Here is a 19,373-nt window from a genome sequence, read left to right as displayed (position 1 = left end):
ATGGCTGCTGAGATCACACTACGTAACATGCTGCATTCCTCCTTGTGGTCCAAATGACTGGTGGAAACAACTTCTCCAATCCACTCCCAAAAGGTGAACAACAGCATGCAACACAAGGGGGAAACCCAACATATGGGACACCACTAACTCAGTCAACACTGCTTCAAGTGGTCTGTCTAGATCTTCACTACAGCATGCGACAAAAAGTCCTACTTTTCTAATTAACCACTCTCATGCACAGAAGTGAAGGGAGATGTGGCAAATGGGAAGTAAAATAAGAACATAGGAGGGGAAACAAGAAAAAATATTGTCAAATCAAGGCTGGGCTGTTGCTGTCTTAAAACTAGCACTGGGTCCCCAGTTCTAAATCTTTCACGGGTAATTTCAGTCCCAGCGAGGATGTTCCCAATGGGTCGATCATGTTCTTGTAACGCTCTCCACGATGCCGAGCCAAAAATGGGCCCCAGTCTGGCTGTGGCGAACAGACCAACTTGAGCCTCTGAAAGAGAACCAAAGACACATCAGTTACAAACCACAGGTCAAAGGAACTCAAGACTTCCCTCCTTGCAATTCTTAAATGAAGAATTAAGAAAGGGTCTACTATTAGACCCACCTAGCTTGTGATTCTCTCTAGGAAAGAGAAATCTCCTATGGCAAACAGTTGTTCCTTGAGATTAGGTCCAATAATTAACTGGGTCAGGAAAGGTAAAGAGGAGATTTACTTTGGTTCATTTGAAAGTATTTACATCATCCTACAAGCAATATTATCATGTAATGCTATTTAGGATTTGTTTTGCACACAAATTACAAGATTAATAAAGGATAAAGAGTCCAGGTTTTAATTAGATATTTTTCCTCCAAATGAAGAAAATTTGTGATATTTTCCCCAACTGTCAAATTTGTTCTCCAGAGGACATGTGCTCAATTACTTCAGTTCTGGAATCTCAACAATGGCATCAAAATAACTTTTTTCTTTAACATTTCCCAAAAGTATATAAATGACCAAATAAAAACCCTAATCCAAACTCAAAAGATATGTTGTTAAAAGTGAGCAAAGATGTTAATTATCTCATGAAAAAAATTGGTCACATCTCTCTTTGGTTCAGAGAAGTGGGTTCCTGAAGTCAAAATAAAAATAATGGGAGTTATCTAATTCTCTCATTGAAATCTTTATTGAAAACTTAATTTGATTGGAGAATTTTGTATTAAAAAAAGAAAGAAAACCTATCTCTGGCTATGTTGAGGGAGCAATTATATGTTTATTACCTATTAAAATGAATCTGGCTCCTCTATCAGTTACTTTAATCTCTATTTTAATTATCAGTTTGCAACTTTCATGTCCCAAATCAACCATAATAAATGTATATAGGCAACTCATCAGATTAGGACATTGCAGGCTAAGATGGAAGTATCCATGAATAATACCGCGTCTTTTCAAATTGAGCAGAATTTCAGAGCAATGTGTTAAGATGATTCATTGGGACCCAATTGCACAATCACTATGTTTCATTAAGTAGCAGTGATCTAAAAACAGAAGATGAACTATAGGAAATATTCCTATGGATAAAAACTGGATTATTGACTCCTTCCTATATCTACTAGGGATAACTATCACATTCTATACAGATCATTATAAATTAATGAATCTCAACTTCCAATCCCCTGACTTTTTGTGCATTTTCTAATATTGCCCCATGATTAACATTAACTTATTCTACTTCTTGCATTCCAGATCCAATGGGGCTTCTTTATTCCTAGCTCTAGTTGACTGAAAGTGCAAGGACTCCAAGGATGCAAGCTACCCGGTGCCAGTTACGTTCTTGCCCCCTAGTGACCCATTTTCTTCCTTGTGTTCTATGGACCAGTAATCATCCTCAAGGATTCTCTAGGTGGCAGCCAGGTTTTTCTCTTACTAGAACAGCATGAATAAAGTTGATTCTGACAATGATAAAATCTAGATTTTACCTTACTAGTAGCTTATTTAAAACAGTACAAATTTCTCATTCATTCTAAAGAGGTATTTTTTTACATTTATAGAGGTGAACATGTATTATAGAATCAAAACATTTTAAAATTTTGAGTTGGAGAAGACCTCTCCAATCTACTCCCCTCATTTTTTGAGGAAATTATGGCTCAGAGATAAAGCATATCACTGAATCTGAAGACAGATATTTTGTACATTCATCTGTCCCACAAAAGTGCTTTGTGTACCCCAAAATTGTTCAAGAATCATCTCATGGGATACACCATGTGTCAACTATTCTCAGAGTCGATTGTTGCCCAGAGACCATTATCACTTTCCTACAGGGATAGTGTCAATCCCATCAATGTTAACTCCGGTCAAACAATAGGCAGCAAAAAGGAGCAAGAAGTGTGACAGATTAATTCTGTTAAATGTATTTCTAACATCAAAAATGATAGGAGAGTTCAGAAAGAAAAAGACTGGGGTGGAGGGAAAAAAAACTAGTGAGAAAAAAATGGAATTTGATGTGTAGTTAAAAACTAAATACTGGGATTTAAAATGCGGATGAGGGAAGAGAAGAAGGAAACTCCAGGGAAAGAAGCAGAAGCTATGATCATTTATTCAAGAGAGCTGTCACCAGGTTGAGGAATAGCATAATAATAGCTCTGCATTTGGATTGGCTGAAAACCTCCATTAGTAGAATAATACATAATAAAAATGGATTTAATAGAAAACTGTGGCAATTGTAATCACTTAATCACCAGGTCTACCTCTTGAATAAGTTTACTGAATCTTTTTTTTTTTTTTCATGCATAGATTTTCCAGGCTTTCCCTTGGGAGCTGATAGCAGGGGAATAGAAATCCATAGAATTACCTCAATAAATTTGCCTGGAGCTAGATGCATTTTTATCACAAACATAATAGGGATCCAAATAACTGAACAGGCCAGCATCAACCATCCAAGCACCATCGACCAGTTGGGGTAGCGATAAGAGCCATAAGTCATGGGTTCCCACTGATAAAAACTGAAGCAAAGAATAAACTGGGAAGGGGGGAAAGAAAAGAACACATGGTTAATTGAGGTTCATCAATAATGATTTCAAGGATGTCATTCCACACACCAAGGGATTAAATTGATCCTTCTTTTAATTTGCTTGGCCCAAACCATGACTCATATCAAGCAAGTCTCTCCTTCCAAAATAAGACCCAGAATGATATTGGAGAGGTGATTCAGCACAAAGTCCAACTAGTTCATCTATGTTTCTTTTAATAAGTATGGGGGAAAGAAAGATTTGTGCAGCCTTTTTGCTACACTAATTGGGTACAGACAACATGGTAGGTCACAGACTAAAAATCTGGGATCCTTGGATCCAGTTTGAATCCTGGATCTATCAGTCACTAATTGAGTTACTCCATGTGTCTCAGAGTCCTTATATGCAAAATAGGAGTAATTTCTTCCCTAATTACTTTTCAGGGACAAAAATGGATAATAGACTAATTCTGCCCTCCCACCCTAGCTTTCACCCCTGCAAAGAAGGGTCAAGAGAGAAGGTCAGGAAATAGCATGAATGATCCTATTTGCTGAAAATTGGAACTTCAGAAATAAATGTAAATGGATATCTTGCCCTCATCGAGCCTTCAGACATCATTTCCCAGGTACCATAAGGCTAGGTTTTTTTAGCTTTAGTATATCTTTAGGAAGAATGTCCTGGAGCAGTTTGGTCACATAATTCCTCTTCCTACTCTTAATAAAAAAAATCAATATTTAAATAAGTTGTGGAAAAATAGCAAATGGAACATATGGAAGTGCTTTGAAAAGCATAAAGCACATGTAAAATATCTGTATAACATTTTCAACATCATCTCTGTTATTATCATCATTACCATTACCAGCAGGCAAAGTATACTAGTCCAAGCAGTAAGACTTCAACACAAAAATTCTAAACAACCCTGACCTGTATGTAGACAACTATTTTTTCATGTTCCTACAAAGAAAGAGCTCTACTTGTAGTCTATTGGCACTATGGCCTAATGTAATTATATTAAGTTGCTCTATTTCATTTACTATATAAATAGCAATACATCTGCTTATGCTTGTGCATAATTCAGTAGCGTGATCTGACTATGTATACAATAATTGCATAGAGAATATTTATAGCCCTATAAATCCAAGGAGGCATATATAAAAATGATCAATTTTATTTCTGGGGCTACAAAGTCATTTAAACCATAATATTAGTCCTTCCTAGCTCACTACCAATCTCAGATTTGTAGTAGGATACAACAACAACATGCAATCTGAGCTTGCTTCCAAGAAAATGTTATGCTGATAAGGACATTTTGTATTAACTTATATCTTCAGAAGCTGCTCCCAAAATTTGGCACCAGTTGAAATCATTGCCTTCAGGGCATAAATTCTCACTGATGGAAGATGGTTTAGATTTTTTTTTCTTTACTCTCATCATTTCTTTTTCTCTTCTTTTTGAAATTATACCTGCTTTTATTTTAATTTAATTTTTCTCTTCCTCCCACATCTTATTTTAATTGAAAAACAAAACTCTTAATAAATATTCATCATCAAACAAAACAAATTCCCACACTGTTCTCATTTTTAAGGTTAAGTTACAGTAGATTATTTCTTAGCAAAGAACCAAGTAGATGTGTTACATAAAAAGAAACACATTGAAAACTTGAGACTAGAACCCAGTTCCAGTTCCAGTTCCAGATCCACAGAAAAAACAGTACTCCTCTTCAATGGAAAAAAATGCCTAAACAATAGCAGATTCTTTCAGAGAAAGAATGGAGAGGGAGGATTTTACACAGAAAAGTTCCAGATTCATGTCAATGCTAAATGAGACATGGAGGGAATGGATCACCCAAAGTCTTCATCTAAGCCCATTATTGAGATCAATATGCTTCTAAATGCCACCAAAAAGAAATACAAAATTGTAAGCAACATAAATTGGGTGAAACATGACTTTTTCACTCACAGGGTATGTAGAAAGTGAATAGGGATGGGAAATCAAAAACAAAGGCTACTTCTCAATGGATATGCACAAGTTAAAGGAATCTTTTACTATCTCAATTCTAAGTCTTTTCTTCTGGGCATAAGGGAAAGAAAGAAATAAAATGCAAAAAACAAAAACAAAAGCAAAAAAAAAAAACCCAAAACATGAGCAACCTAGTGCTTTTATTTCAACTATCAATAGCTAAAAGGGTATGATAAAAAAAAAAAAAATCAACAGCCTAAATTAAGTCGCACCTGAAAAGGACCCTGAGGGAAGAAGGCAGGGATATAATTGTCCCCAGTGCCAGTCTGGCTGGGAAGTAAAACAATCCTCTTTACAGAACTATCTCTATATTGGGAGGGGAAGCGTGCTTTAGAGATGATAGATTAATCAAATATGCCTTTGGCTCTGTGCTTCTCATCAGAGAGATAGGAATCTATAATTTACTTCTATCCCAGAGACTGATATGGCACATGTAAATGTATATACTACTCTTCTTCAGAATCCAACCAGCATCTCTCCGGCTCAAATGTCTCCACTATTCCCCTAGGGAAAAGAGTGAAAGTAGGCAGCCGGAATCCCATAAGACTTCCCATTTTTATTTGGACCAATAAAAAAAACCACCATTGGCAGCGACTGAAGGGCATGTTCTCACTCTATCAATAAAGCTTAGCTAGCCAAAAAGATAAAAATAAAAAGTTGGGAGTGGAGGGTAAGATGGTGAGCCAGAAACATAGCAGGCAATAGAAGCATTTCCTTTCTACCAAACAGATAAATCAGACCTTTCTAGAGTAGACTCGGTTCTGTTTTTAAAAGAATTCAAACCCCTCTTAAATCCTTTAAAATCTCACACATAATGTCTTCAAGCAAAGGGGCCTTTTAGAATAATGAGAGCAGGGGGAGGGGAGACTGCATGTCAAAATAATACTAAATCACTTTCCACATAGACTGAAACAAATGCATCATGGTTTTTTCTTTTTGTTGTTTCAGCCTCTCAGAAAGAAGTTGAAATGGTGTGATTATATTCTCCATGACAGCAAAAGAAAAGAAAATGCAGATTTTCTTTACAATTATCTTCCCTGCCTGATTTCCATCAGAGAGAAAATTGCATGCAATCTGAGAATTCTTAGACTGGCTTCTACCGCCACCTTCTGGGATACAGGAATATGGGAGCATCCACAGTTTTCCAGAGAGCATTAAAATAAAGAGTTCATTTATTGAGACTGAGAGGGGCTTCCAAGGAAGACGCTTGGGAGGAGGAAGTTTAATGACCTGCTCAAAGATGCAGTAGTTAGTAGGATTTTAACCTAGGTCTCTTAACTGCAGAGTTCATTTATTTCCCACTGAACCACTGCCATCCCACAGATCAGGGGGAGAATCTGCAGCATGAATCCTGGAGTTCATCTCCATCTGATGGTCTTGAAGGAAAGCATCAAGCAACTTCTTGTACTCTGGGAGTATGAATGAACATACAATATTCTCGTCTTTTAGATTAATTACCCAAAGCTACCATGCTTTGCTCTTTAGAGGAGAAGGGTAAACAAATCAAATTTAATTCATGAATCGGAGCATCAATTGCCAATATATGATCCTTACTGTAAGAATGGTAGGTGTTACAAACGCCCAGCAGACTTTCCAGAAAATGTTTGGCTGGAATCCAATCATCATCTCTATATCTTCACAAAATCTTTGCAGACCTGCGAACAAATGAGCAGAGACATTCAGGGCATCAGCAATGGCAGAAGTTTGGATCTCACACAGAGACAAATTCAAGCTCTCTGGCCCAAGATGGCACTTGGCTGATACAAAGTTCATACTCCTCAGGTAGGAGACTGTCTGATGAATGAATCTCTCCCTGTCCAGAAGATAATGGAGAAGCGAAACTTTAAATAGCTATTAAATACACGCAGCAGTACGATTCAAGGATGTTATCCCCTAGTGACTCCTAAAAGCTCTTGGACCACAAGCAGCACTTAGAGCATATCAAAGCAGGCTAATACTGACTCAGACTGACATATATACTCATCCTGGTGTCTTTGAAAGCCCATTAGGTTCAGAGCATCAGAGCCTTAGAGCTGGAAACAACTGTGGAAGTCACTCCATCCAATGTCTTCATTTTAGAAATGAAAATGAGGGCTCAGAAAGGGGAAATGACTTGCCTAATGTCACCCACATAGCAAATGGCTGAGCCTAGATGAAGCCCAAAGCAAATTCCATGTTTTGTTTTTAATTTCTTGCGCCACCAAGCCACTCATCTGGCAAAATCTATGAAAAGCTCATCCAATAGATTCATTTACACAAAAATAGTTCAAAATTTATCAAATTCAATATGATTGGGGCAGCTAATTGATGTAGTGGATAGAGCACCAGCCCTAAAGTCAGGAGGACCCAAGTTCAAATATGGCCTCAGACACTTAACACTTCCTGGCTGCGTGACCCTGGGCTAGTCACTTAACCCCAATTACTTCAGCCAAAAAAAAATTAAAACAATTAAAAATTCAGTATGGTTTTTTGCCCTACCCATTAGTACACTGATAAAACTAGCTTTTGTCCTCTATGGAGAATACATTTCTGCTTATCTTTTTATGGGACTGGCTATAGAACCATCAGACAAAACTTACCCCATTGTAATATCATTGTGTCCTGAATAAGCTCCTTTCTTGGTGCAAGGAGGTCTATTGTCATACTAGTCACAGATGCAATTCTAATTAATAGGTTAAGGGAGATGAGAGTAAATGGAAATAGTCATGGGACCTGGGACCTGCCTTTGAATCCCTTTTCTACCACTGGAGCTTGGAAAAAAGAACAAACTCTTTGTGACTCAGTATGCTCGTCTGTAAAATTTCATAAATTCTGAGATTTCTTCCAATTCTAAATATCTGTTCTCATTATCCTAGTACTCTATACATTAATCATTCCAAATAGGTTTTTTTTAACTTTTAAAAAGGGGGAGAAGGGGCAACTAGATGGTATAATGGATAGAACAGTGGCCCTGGAGTCAACAGGACTTGAATTCAAATCCAGCCTCAAAATATTAACATTTACTAGTTCTATAACCCTGAGCAACTCACTTAACTCCAATTGCCTTGCAAAAAAAAAAAAAAAAGGAGAGAGGGATATAGGTCCAAAAACAAAGAAAAACAGTTGGAAAATGCTTTTGAATCATGGGGTTTCTACTTTTCCACTTAACTTCAAGCTTACTGTACTAGGAGGCACTAGGACAGAATCAAAATTTATCTAAGATTTGGTTCCATCTTCAAAAAGCTTACCGTCCATACCTGCCATCTTGGGGAGGAAATGGAGGGAAGGAAGGGAAAAAGTGAAACAGAAGTTTTTGCAAGGGTCAAGGTTGAAAATTTATCCATGTATATGTTTTGTATATAAAAAGTTATAATTAAAAAAATTTTCAAAAAGCTTACAGTCCATTAAGTCCCCTTTTCACCATTTCTGATAAGTATAAAGTAATCTATCTCTACCCAAACACTTCTAATTTCTTCTTTTACTTGGTTTATTTTAAATGGAAAATTGATGTTCTGCCAGGGGCAACAGGATGACAAAAGTCAGGACAACAGAAACTGTCTAGTACAACTCATACCTATGAATCTGTTCAATTAAATCATCAACAATGCTTATCTAATTTTCATCTGATGATCTTTAGAGACCAAGATTATAAATTTACTCTCTCAAAATTGTTAACTCTTATTTTTAAGATAACTCTGTTGAGTTTTGTTTGGCTGTTTTTGTTTTTGTTTTTTTTTTTTTATTTTATTTTTACTAAATCTATTTTTCTGCAACTTAAGTCTTCTTCAGCCTGTAGCTTTTCTTCTGGAAACAAACAAAATCAAATTGAGTTTTGTCATATCACAGTCCTTCATAAGCTTAGAGATCAGCATCATGTGCCTCCCACTAAGCCTTTTCTTTTCTAGGCAACACTCAGTTCTGGGAAATAAATTTGAAGACTGGCATTGGGACACTAGAAACTACACAGGATGGTGACCAGGATAGGGAAGGATCTCAAAAATACACTATACAAGAAGCAAGAATGTTTAGGTTGGGGAAAAGGGGCACCTAAATGGATATTTAGGAATTCAAAGACTTGAATTATATAAAAGAAGAATCATTATACCTGAGAATTTTCCATCTTTCTTAGGTTGACTATCCCTATCGAATTTTAGATCATGGGGCAGGTAGGTGGTAAAGTACATAGAGCACTGACCCTGGGGTCAGGAGGATTTGAGTTCAAATTTATCCTCAGATACTTGACACTTGCTAACTCTGTGACCTTGGGTGAGTCACTTAACCCTGATCACCTCACCAAAATAATAATAATAATAATAATAATAACAAATCTATGAGTTCCTATTTTTATGGTTAAGAATCACTGGAAATCTATACTCCACTGATGAAAATACAGGTAGAAACATGGCAGATTATCACAGATTTCCCCCTCTTCCTATAACCCAAATCTCAAAGGAGAACAAATTCTAACAGCTGAAATGATTAGCTTTGGCTGACAATCGATGCAATCGATCATCTTTGATTGGTGGGAGGTTTCTCGGTGGCCCTGTCTTCGTCTCATTTAGAAGGCTGCTTATGTCCCCCAAGAGCACACAGTCCTGGAAGCCCACAGTCTCCCTCATTTGTTAATTAGCACTAGCATCCTGGCAATTCGAGCAAGAAAGATGATCTCCAACTTGCTAAACACTCATTCACCCACATTTCCTGGGTAGAACACTTATTGTTACGGCTCTACAGCAGCCAACATGCTGTGCCTATGATCATTCCTGAAGCAGGAAAGGTTTAATACAAAGTCTGCTAAAACAGCAGGCCCCTGGAGTTATAACTAAGCATTGCTGAAAGGAGTAATCATCTCTTGGTATCCATGTAGCTTCTAAAATATTCCTTATAGGACCAAAGTTCTTATCCTAATAACAATAATCAAATTATACTATCTTTAAAGTTGTGTCAATTCCCTAATCCAATGGCCCAGACCAAACCCTCTCCTAGCCACGTTGCCCCTTTTTGTATTGTCTCTCCCATCATAATATGTGCTTTTTGAGAATGGGGTCTGGCTCCCTTTTATATTTGCATCCTCATTACCCAGCACAAAGTAGCTGTTTAATAAATGCTTATTCATTACTTGAATTACTCTATAGGGAAAGGGCAAAGTTTTACATGCATTGAAAGGAACAATAAGAGTTATGGCTGTAAGAAACTGGAAACTGAGTGGATGCCTAAGAAACTGGAAACTGAGTAGATGCCCATCAGTTGGAGAATAGCTGAATAAGTTATGGTATATGAATGCTATTGAATATTATTGTTCTATAAGAAATGACCAGCAGAGAGGCTTGGAGAGACTTATATGAACTGATGCTGAGTGAAACAAGCAGAACCAGGAGATCATTGTAAATGGCAACAGCAAGATTATACGATGATCAATTCTGATAGACATGGCTCTATTCAACAACGAGATGATACAGGCCAGTTCTATGGTAAAGAGAGCCATCTACATCAGAGAAAGGACTGTGGGAACTGAGTGTGTATCACAACATAGCATTTTCACTCTTTCTGTCATTGTTTGCTTGTATCTTGTTTTCTTTCTCATTTTTTTCCTTTTTGATCTGATTTTTCTTGTGAGCACGATATTTGTGGGAATAAATATAAAAAAACTGCACATGTTTAACATTATTGGATTACTTGCCTTCTAAGGGAGGTGGGGGGAAAGGAGGGAAAAATTTAGAACACAAGGTTTTGTAAGGATGAATGTTGAAAATTATACATGTATACATTTTGAAAATAAAAAAAAACTTTAATTAAAAACAAAAAAGGAGTTAAGACTGAAATGTTAAATTAGTGATAGGTTGTAAAGAGGTTTCAGTACCAGATGAAGTAGTTTGAACTTTACTCAGTAGGCAATAGTAATTGAAGGGTTTTTTTGAGCATAGGAATAATGTGAACAGATGGATGCATTAAAAAATTATTCTGAAATGACCAGCAGGATGAATACAGAAAGGCTTGGAGAAACATACATGAATTGATGCTGAGTGAAATAAGCAGAAGCAGGAGATCATTATACAGTTCAACAACGATACTATATGGGGATGTATTCTGATGGAAGTGGATCTCTTCAACAAAGAAAAGATCTAATTCAGTTTCAATTAATCAATGATGGACAGAAGCAGCTACACCCAAAGAAAGAACACTGGGAAATGAATGTAAACTGTTTGCATTTTTGTTTTTCTTCTTGGGTTATTTTAACCTTCTGAATCCAATTCTTCCTATGCAACAAGAGAACTGTTTGGTTCTGCACACATATATTGTATCTAGGATATACTATAACATATTTAACATGTATAAGACTGCCTGCTATCGGGAGAAGGAGGTGGAGGGAGAGAGGAGAAAAGTCGGAACAGAAGTGAGTGCAAGGGATAATGTTGTGAAGAAATTTTTTTTCAAAATAAAAAATAATAAAATAATATAAAAATTATTCTGAACGCAGTATGAAGGATAGATTTAAAGGGATAGAGAAAATGGAGATGGGAAGACCTGAAAGGAAAATATTATATGCCAGCAAGAGGAGCTTTTACTAAAATGGTTGAAGTAATAACAGAAAAGGGGACAGATATGAAATGCTTCAAAGATGGAAACTATTGACTAGATATGAAAGGTAAGGGAGACAATCCCAAAGTTCAAAGCAAGTGAGTGAGTGGAGGTGCCATTGACAAAAATAGTCAAGTTAGAAAGAGAACTAGCTTGGGGAGAAAGATAATAGGCTCAAATTTAAACATGCTGAGTTTGAGGTGTTGGTAGGACATATGAACGGAGAGAGCTCACAGATCACCAGAGTTTGTTTGGAGCTCAGAAGGTCAGGATAAAGGAGATTTGAGGATTGCTGGTAATAGGATTAGTATATGAAATGTTAGGAGTGAATGAAATTTCTGAGAGGGAAAATGCAGTCCATTTGGAGGAAAGAGTTCTAGATATAGGGAGACAGCCTGAGAAAATGCCTAGAGATGAGAAATGGAGTGCCTTCTTCAGAAGGCTTGAAGGACTGACTAGTATGTGTTAGGGAATGAGGTAAAATAAGAATGGAAAGGTAAGAGAGGGCTAGGTTATAAAGAACTTTTTGAATGCCAAATAAAGAATTGTTTTATTTGATCTTCCAGGCAACTGGCATAAGTGGGGGTAATAATGATCAGATCTTTTAGGAAAATCACTTGGTGGCTGAATGGAAAATGTATTAAAGTAGAGACAGACTAGAAGCCGCTAAGTCCACAAGAAGGCTAATGCAATAATCAAGGCAGGAGGTGATAAGGGTCTGTACCTCTGACATTATCAGAGGAGAGAAGGTCTGTTTCATCTTTGGACAAGGCCAGACAAAATGTTGAAGATAGAAAGGATTTTAGAGATCTTCTAGTCAAATGAATATTCTTTGTGAACCAGCAACCAATACTAGGCACTGGAAGAAGTAGGGGAAGAGAAACACAAAAGAAACACATCACAGTCTATGACTTCAACGAAGAATATGGCATAGAAACTAGTTCCTAATTGGAAAAAATTAATTAGCTTCCTAGAAATTCCCATTAGAATTCATTTCAATGCATACAATGCATGTTTTCTCTGTTTGACATTTCAAGTCTTTCATAATCCGGTTGTAACCTACCTTTCTAGCATTGTTACACATTATTCCCTTTGATGCAGTCTGTGATCCAACCCAATTGGCCTTCTCACTGTTCCTCCCATATGGCATTCCATTTTCTATCTATGCCTTTGTCCTGGCTGACCTCCAAAATTGGAATGCATTACCTCCTTACTTAAGTCTCATAGAATCCCAGTTTCAACACAAAAACAACTTCGAGCGATGTTTCCCTGATTCTTCCCTACTCTATCGTATGTCCCAGCAACTCCCATTTTCTCCAAAATAATTATCATGTATTTCTTTTGTATGTGTTTTTATATAGTTATGTATGTACATATTGTCTTCCTCTATAAAATGCAGAAACAATTCATTTTTCTCTCTACATTACCAGCACCTATCTCAGCTCCAGACCCACAGTAGATGCTTAATAAATGCTCTAGAAATAATTTGTTCCCATAATCAAGAATGTCATTAATATTGGAGGATGGTGACTACGGAAAACATTAGGAAGCAGATGATCCTTGTCTTTAATTTATTCTCTCAGCCTCTATCACCCTCACCCTCCTCTTCCCCAATCCTGTGTCCTTCTCCTAAAATTCCCTGTGAAAGTATTAACAGAAAACAACAGACCTTCATATAGAGCTTTAAAGTTTAAAGGTCCTCCATGTATATTAAGAGCAAACACTTCATCATTTCTAAGTTTTGTAGCAAAAGGCACAGTGCTTTTCGCATGTAGATGGGAAGGGTTGATATGTCTTATCAGATTCTAAATCTGCTCTCCCCCTACGCTCTCTCTCCTAGCATAATGGTAGGTTTATAGACAGTATTCACTGAAGGCTTTTAAATTGGTTTAATTATTAAGAGAAGACCCTTTTTGCCTTCTGCCTATCATCTCCCATCAAGCAAAGGTTTACATCCTGCACATCAGCTTTATACCGAAATTTGAGAGTTGTGAAACAGCCAAAAGACAAATTAAAGGGGTTGGGTAGGATGCCAGTAACATCAGAGAGGGAAAAAAATAAGTCCAGATTAGAGGACTTTTTTTAATTAAAAATCTTGATGAGCTCAGCAAGCAGAACATGTAACAAGAGCTGAAGACAGATTTATTCCATCATAAAAGCCCCTGCCTGGTATGGTGCCAACATCCTTATTATGAAAAGTACAAGGATGTGAAAGTCGATGTTCCAGGGGGTGTAAAACAAGCAATTGTTGGAGGTGGAAAATAAATCACACCAATTTAAAGCATTGTGTTCTGGGGAAATGTGCAGATGAAATTAAGAATTTCAGCTCTACTGTGGAACCAATCTCTCCTTCCTCTGCAAAACTCCATAGCACTTCTCTGATCTCCAGTTCTTCTAATCATGAGGTCTACATTGGCTCCCAGTAAAATTCAAGAAATATGTGATTTCACGTATTTAACTCAGAAAGCCGAACTTCCAGTCCTATATGGGATGCCAGAGGACCAAGACCCTTTAGGAATATTGAACTAAGATTATTATTGAACACCCAGCATATTTTATAAAAAAAAGAATATAGATATCGTGACATGATGGATAGAATGGTAGCTTTGAACAAAGAAGACTTAAGTCCAAATCCTCCCTCTGACCCATAATAGCAGGGTGATTTTGGACAAATCAGATAACCTCTGCCTCAGATATTTCACAAGGACATATGTACAGTGGAAAGAGCACTGACTCATATAACCTGGTTTCAAATCATGCTTCTGATATGTACTGCTTTTATGACCTTGACCTTGAACCTTGGTTTCCTAAACTGGAAAATGTAAGCATTGATCTAGAGATCTCTAAATTTCTTTCTGCTTTATTCCAATGATCCTAATTCACAGAGTATGGCACTTGAATCTCCTGGAGTTCCCAACATGACTGAAATCAGATGCTTCTCATATTCCCAAATATGTTTTTTAAAAATCAGTAAGAATGAGAGCTCCTCATTTAGGAAGAAAAATACAAATCCACAATTGGTAAATTGGAAGAGACCTCAAAGATCACATAGTTCAGCCCCTTTGTTTGGTAAGTATGGAAACCTAAGCTCAGAGAAAGTGCACTGAACAAGATCACTGCAGTTGGTGCAAGGCAAGAAGTAGAACCCGGTCGCTTTACTTCCCATCCAGAGATCATTTCACTTCAACTAGCTTCCTCTTATTTCATTTACTTACCCATTTTAAAATAAAATTATGTAACAAGCAAATTTTATTCATCAGTGTAATGGTTTTCCTAATGTTTCATTTTTGTTCTGCCTTCTCCTGACTTGGCATTTTTACTTGGTTTCATTCTATTGAAGTAGAATGCCAAAATGCAATACTTTCCTGCATGATAAATATTAAAATATAAATTATAAACTCAAAATACAATGGGATAAAGAAGGAAGAAAACTGGATCTATAGTTTGAACACCTGGGATCAAATCCCACCTTTGTGTGACATTGCGTGAGTGACAACTCAGTTTTTTTACTTCTATAATGAGTGGCTATGTCCTCCAAGGTCACCTTCTAGCTCCCTATCTATGATCTTGTGATCCTATGAGCTTTATCTGGAAACATTCTATTCTTATCGGTGGGTTAAAAATCTATTTAAGGTCCAATCTGAAATTTCCATCTAAAACCAATAGATAGTTCCTGCTAGAGGTAGCCCATTGGAGTTATAGCCTTCATAGAGCCTTACACCCCTTAAATCACTGATCTACAAGATTGTGCAAATACTGTAGAACACTGAGGGTACAAGGACTAAAATTTTCAAGATTATATGTGTGTGTTTTTCCTGTGTCCATAGATATCCACATATATACATATATGTATACACAGAGGGACACGTATAAATCCTTTGGGACTTAGGGAATCTATTTCCAGTTTTATATGCAAAAAATCTCTCATATTCTCATGCTTCAAAACTGAAGTCGAAAAAGCTTTTTGTTTAATGATGCTTTTAAGCTGTTAAATAGCCCTATTTTAGCAAAGAGATCTATGTAAATGTGTTTTTGTGAATATTGTCAATGAGGATATCGACAAAGATAAATTAAAGCATTACCTTTTACTAGGATAGAATATCAAGTAAAGAATTTCACTCGCCCATCAAGTTACCTTGGGAAATGGTGTGTTGGATGAAAACACCTCCAAAATTCCCTTTCAGCTTGGGGAGCCTATGGAAATTCTCATGGCATAGAACCAGGAATTATGATATCTAGGAATAAATTTAGTTAACTCAGACCTATACTTACCTTTGTCATTCTCTGTTAAAAGCATAAAGTGCTTTCCTGGAATTGTAAACATTTCTTCAATTTCAAAACCATTACAGGACCATTCAGCTTTAGCCCTTTCATTCTGGGGCAGAAGTGATTGATTTCCAAGTGACTGAAGCTAAATTCATCTACAACTGGCCAAAAATATGAGATCCTACTTCATAGGTCAACCAACCATCAATTTGGGCCACCTAACCATCTTCCCTGTGCCCACAAATGTATCTCCTTTTCTCGCTTTCCACATCTTCCTCTAAACACAATAATCAAAATATTGCTACAATTATTTATAAAAAAAAGGTAGGTGTACTGATTGCCCTATAGTTCAATTCACCAATCCTGTAATTGCCCTGCCCCAAATCCCTTTCCCTGACCATAGTCTTATATTTATTTCATCTTCTCTTATTAGAACATAAACTCCTTAAGGGCAGGGAGTGCCTCAATTTGGTGTTCATATCCCTTTGGTACATAGTAAGTATTAATAAATGGTTTCTCACTCCATTCATTCATTCATACAAAATCAGTAAGATTCAGAGTGCTATCTTTATAGCCTAAATTGTTCAGCTGCTAGTTCACCAATTCCACTAGGATCCCTCCACTCCCTTTTCTTAAAGGAGGCAATTCTATGTGTTCTTCATATTCTCTGGTCAAAGAGCAGATTTCCTTTCCAAAATTCCCAGGAGTCTAAATCTGCAGCAGATCCATTTGGAAACCAATTAATGAATCCTACTTTTCATGGAGTCTGTTCCCCACCCCTTCCTTTTTCATGTTTTCCATTTCAAAGAGTTTCTTTCTTAGGCAAAAAATTAAAAAGCTCTAGAGTAGCAAGCAAAGTGTTTTGAAGAGTGGATTCAGGAATAGAGTTGTCAGATCTAGTAGAGATGCCAAACTGCTTTATATATTATCTCAAAGAGTGCTAGCCATGCAGTTAAAATAAATTCTACCTAAAAGGGACTGCTCATTGTGACTTCCAGCCACCCACTCCTAAGGATAATGCTAAATCTGCCAAGGCAGTAAACCTGCTTCCTCTTCTTTGTGTCAGCATAGACTACAGATTAATTGTCTTTCCCGAGATGCAGCTTTCCTCATCAGATGATCATAAATCTAGTGCTAGAAAGGCTTGATTCAAAGGCTATCTCATTCAGAGTTATTCTAGTAGATGTTTAACAATCAGCTCTCCAAACATCCAAAAGATGTATGTATGATACACTTCAGAATTTCATCTCTCTTAACATTTTCTCCATCACTTTAAGTCTCTACAATCAACAAAACAATAAATCAAGCCATGATTTGTAGAATTTTACAATTTCTGAAAGGTAAATGCTCACATTGAAATCTTAGCAATTGGATCTCAAGAGCTGGTTCAAGCTGGCCCCGACATATCCCTATCCTATTCTAATGCAATCATTTTACAATTATGGAAACTGAGATCCCAGGAAGTTAATGAATTTTCCAAAGTTACAAAGGGAGTCGGCATCAAAGGTAGATTTCAAAACAAATTCTCTGACTCCAGTCTGAGTATTTTGTTTTCACTGTTCCACAATGCCTCTGAGAAGATCACTTCTCCCAAAGTATCATCCTTCTTTTATCACTCAAAACAAAAGAGAAATGTGATTTTTCTACAACCTGTTTCCCCTCATAAATAAAATGAACCTGGACCAGCTGACATCTGAGTGCTCTCCAGATCTAGAACTATGAAGTGCTAAGATTCTAAGATCCTACAAATAGTTCCTTTTTTTCCCCACACACCCATTTGCTTTTTTGGGAGGTTTTTTTGCTGTTTTCTAGTGCCCCCAAAGTCACACCTATGGCTTGTTATTCATTTTTTTCTCAGACACAGGACATATAATAACATTCTTGAAGCCAAGAAGTTATTCCAAACAATGCTTGGTTACTCCTTACCATATATGTAGGAAATCCCAACAAGCTCAAAGATTGCAATGATGACCAGTGCATATGATGCTGCATATGTGTCCACGAGTTGAAACATGTAAATTCCACCCTAATGAAAAAGAAGAAAATTCAACAGTCACATGGACTCTTAATATCATGTTTCTCTTTCCATGTATCATAATCTTGGATGTTTATTTTGTGGAGGGAATTGTTGCTACAGGTTGGAAGGAATGCTGGATGATATCATTCAGTCATGGAATCCCAGAATCTCAGAGTTCTGAGGTACCTCAGAACCCAGGTAGTTCAATCTTTATCTGAAGAAGAATTCCTTTTTTGAATTCCTGACTGGTAAATATCCAGGCTCTGAAGCCACAGCTCCCTGCAGCAGCCCATTCTACTTTGCCTCTGATTCTTTGTTCCTATATCGAGCCTAAATATCAAGTCAATCTTTTCAGACTGAAGTCCACCGAGATTAAATGACCTTCCCAAAAGACTTCATTCAAACCCTGATTTGCTGACTCCAAATCTTAAGCTCTTTTTACCACATGCTTTGCGACTCAACACTGCAGAGTTCAAACAGAGGACTAATAACTACTCCAGGTTGGAAATAATTTGTGACCACTGGGTATGACTCAGTTAAGATAATAAGCAGGAACTCTGATCATATTATCAAATCTGTCTCAGAAAATATTCTAGGTTAATCAACAGAACAAGCACAGAGAAGGCTTTCTAATCGATAAAACTAAAAGGATTAAGATCCAAGATGGGAAAAGCCATATTAGTGGTATCAATAATTCTTTTTATAAGTATATCTTATTTTAAATAATAAATTACAGTTTACTCAAAGACAGTGGGGAAATGTTAATATAATCATCACTTGCATTAATGGAAGCTTGGTATATTATACTGGCAATTCCATTCATGTATGGATGGGACTAGATAGCCAATTCTGGGCTGCTATGAAATAGAATGCCTGGAAATAAGTAGGTGATAATCTCTCCAGTTCTTTGTCCTGATCAGACCATATTTGGAGTATTAGGCTCAATTCTGGATGTCAGATTTTCGGGAAGATATTAATTAACTAGAGAATGACCATAGGAGCACAACTATTTTGAAGGATGTCAAGAATATTCCATATAAGAGTCAGTTGAAGACACTGGGGATTTTTAGTTTAAAGAAGAGAAAGTGTATGAGAGGAATAATAGCTTTCTTCAAGTAGTCAGGGGGCTATCATATGGAAAAAGAAGTCATAATTGTTCTCCATGGCTTGAAGAGAGCAGTTGGTGAAAATTGTAACAAGGCAAATTGCTCCAGTTCTTCTGTGTTCAGTAAAGGAAACATCCCCAAATAATTTGAACTACAATCCCAAACAGATTGAGCTGATACAGGAGATAATAGTTTCCCCTTGCTGTGATCTACAAGCAAAGGTTAAAAATAATGACTTTTGGGGTACACTGTAGAGGGGATTTTATGACTGGACAAGAGGGCTTCTAGAGTCCCTTCCACTTCTGATATGCTACAATTATCCTATCATCTCTGCATTTCTTATGGCTCTTCTAATGAGCTCCTAATTCTTGAACATTCATTCTGTCTTCCTAACCCCCCTACCTAATAAATTT

At 36.9% G+C, this 19,373-nt stretch overlaps 1 protein-coding gene across 1 annotated transcript in view; it reads right to left on the bottom strand.

Annotated features, from left to right (window-relative positions):
• Positions 1-343: 343 nt before the first annotated feature.
• The window catches only part of SLC6A5 (solute carrier family 6 member 5), a 58,889-nt gene continuing 39,859 nt past the window's right edge, over positions 344-19,373 (bottom strand). The window contains 4 exon segments of the mRNA XM_051965112.1: positions 344-499; positions 2,838-3,005; positions 6,568-6,668; positions 17,764-17,863. Coding sequence (XP_051821072.1) covers positions 344-499; positions 2,838-3,005; positions 6,568-6,668; positions 17,764-17,863 — 525 coding nt within the window.

The sequence above is a fragment of the Antechinus flavipes genome, chromosome 6 (assembly GCF_016432865.1).
Source record: "Antechinus flavipes isolate AdamAnt ecotype Samford, QLD, Australia chromosome 6, AdamAnt_v2, whole genome shotgun sequence".
NCBI classification, from domain to species: domain Eukaryota; kingdom Metazoa; phylum Chordata; class Mammalia; order Dasyuromorphia; family Dasyuridae; genus Antechinus; species Antechinus flavipes.
Note: the sequence above shows the minus strand (reverse complement) of the source record. Positions and strands in the feature narration are given on the sequence as shown.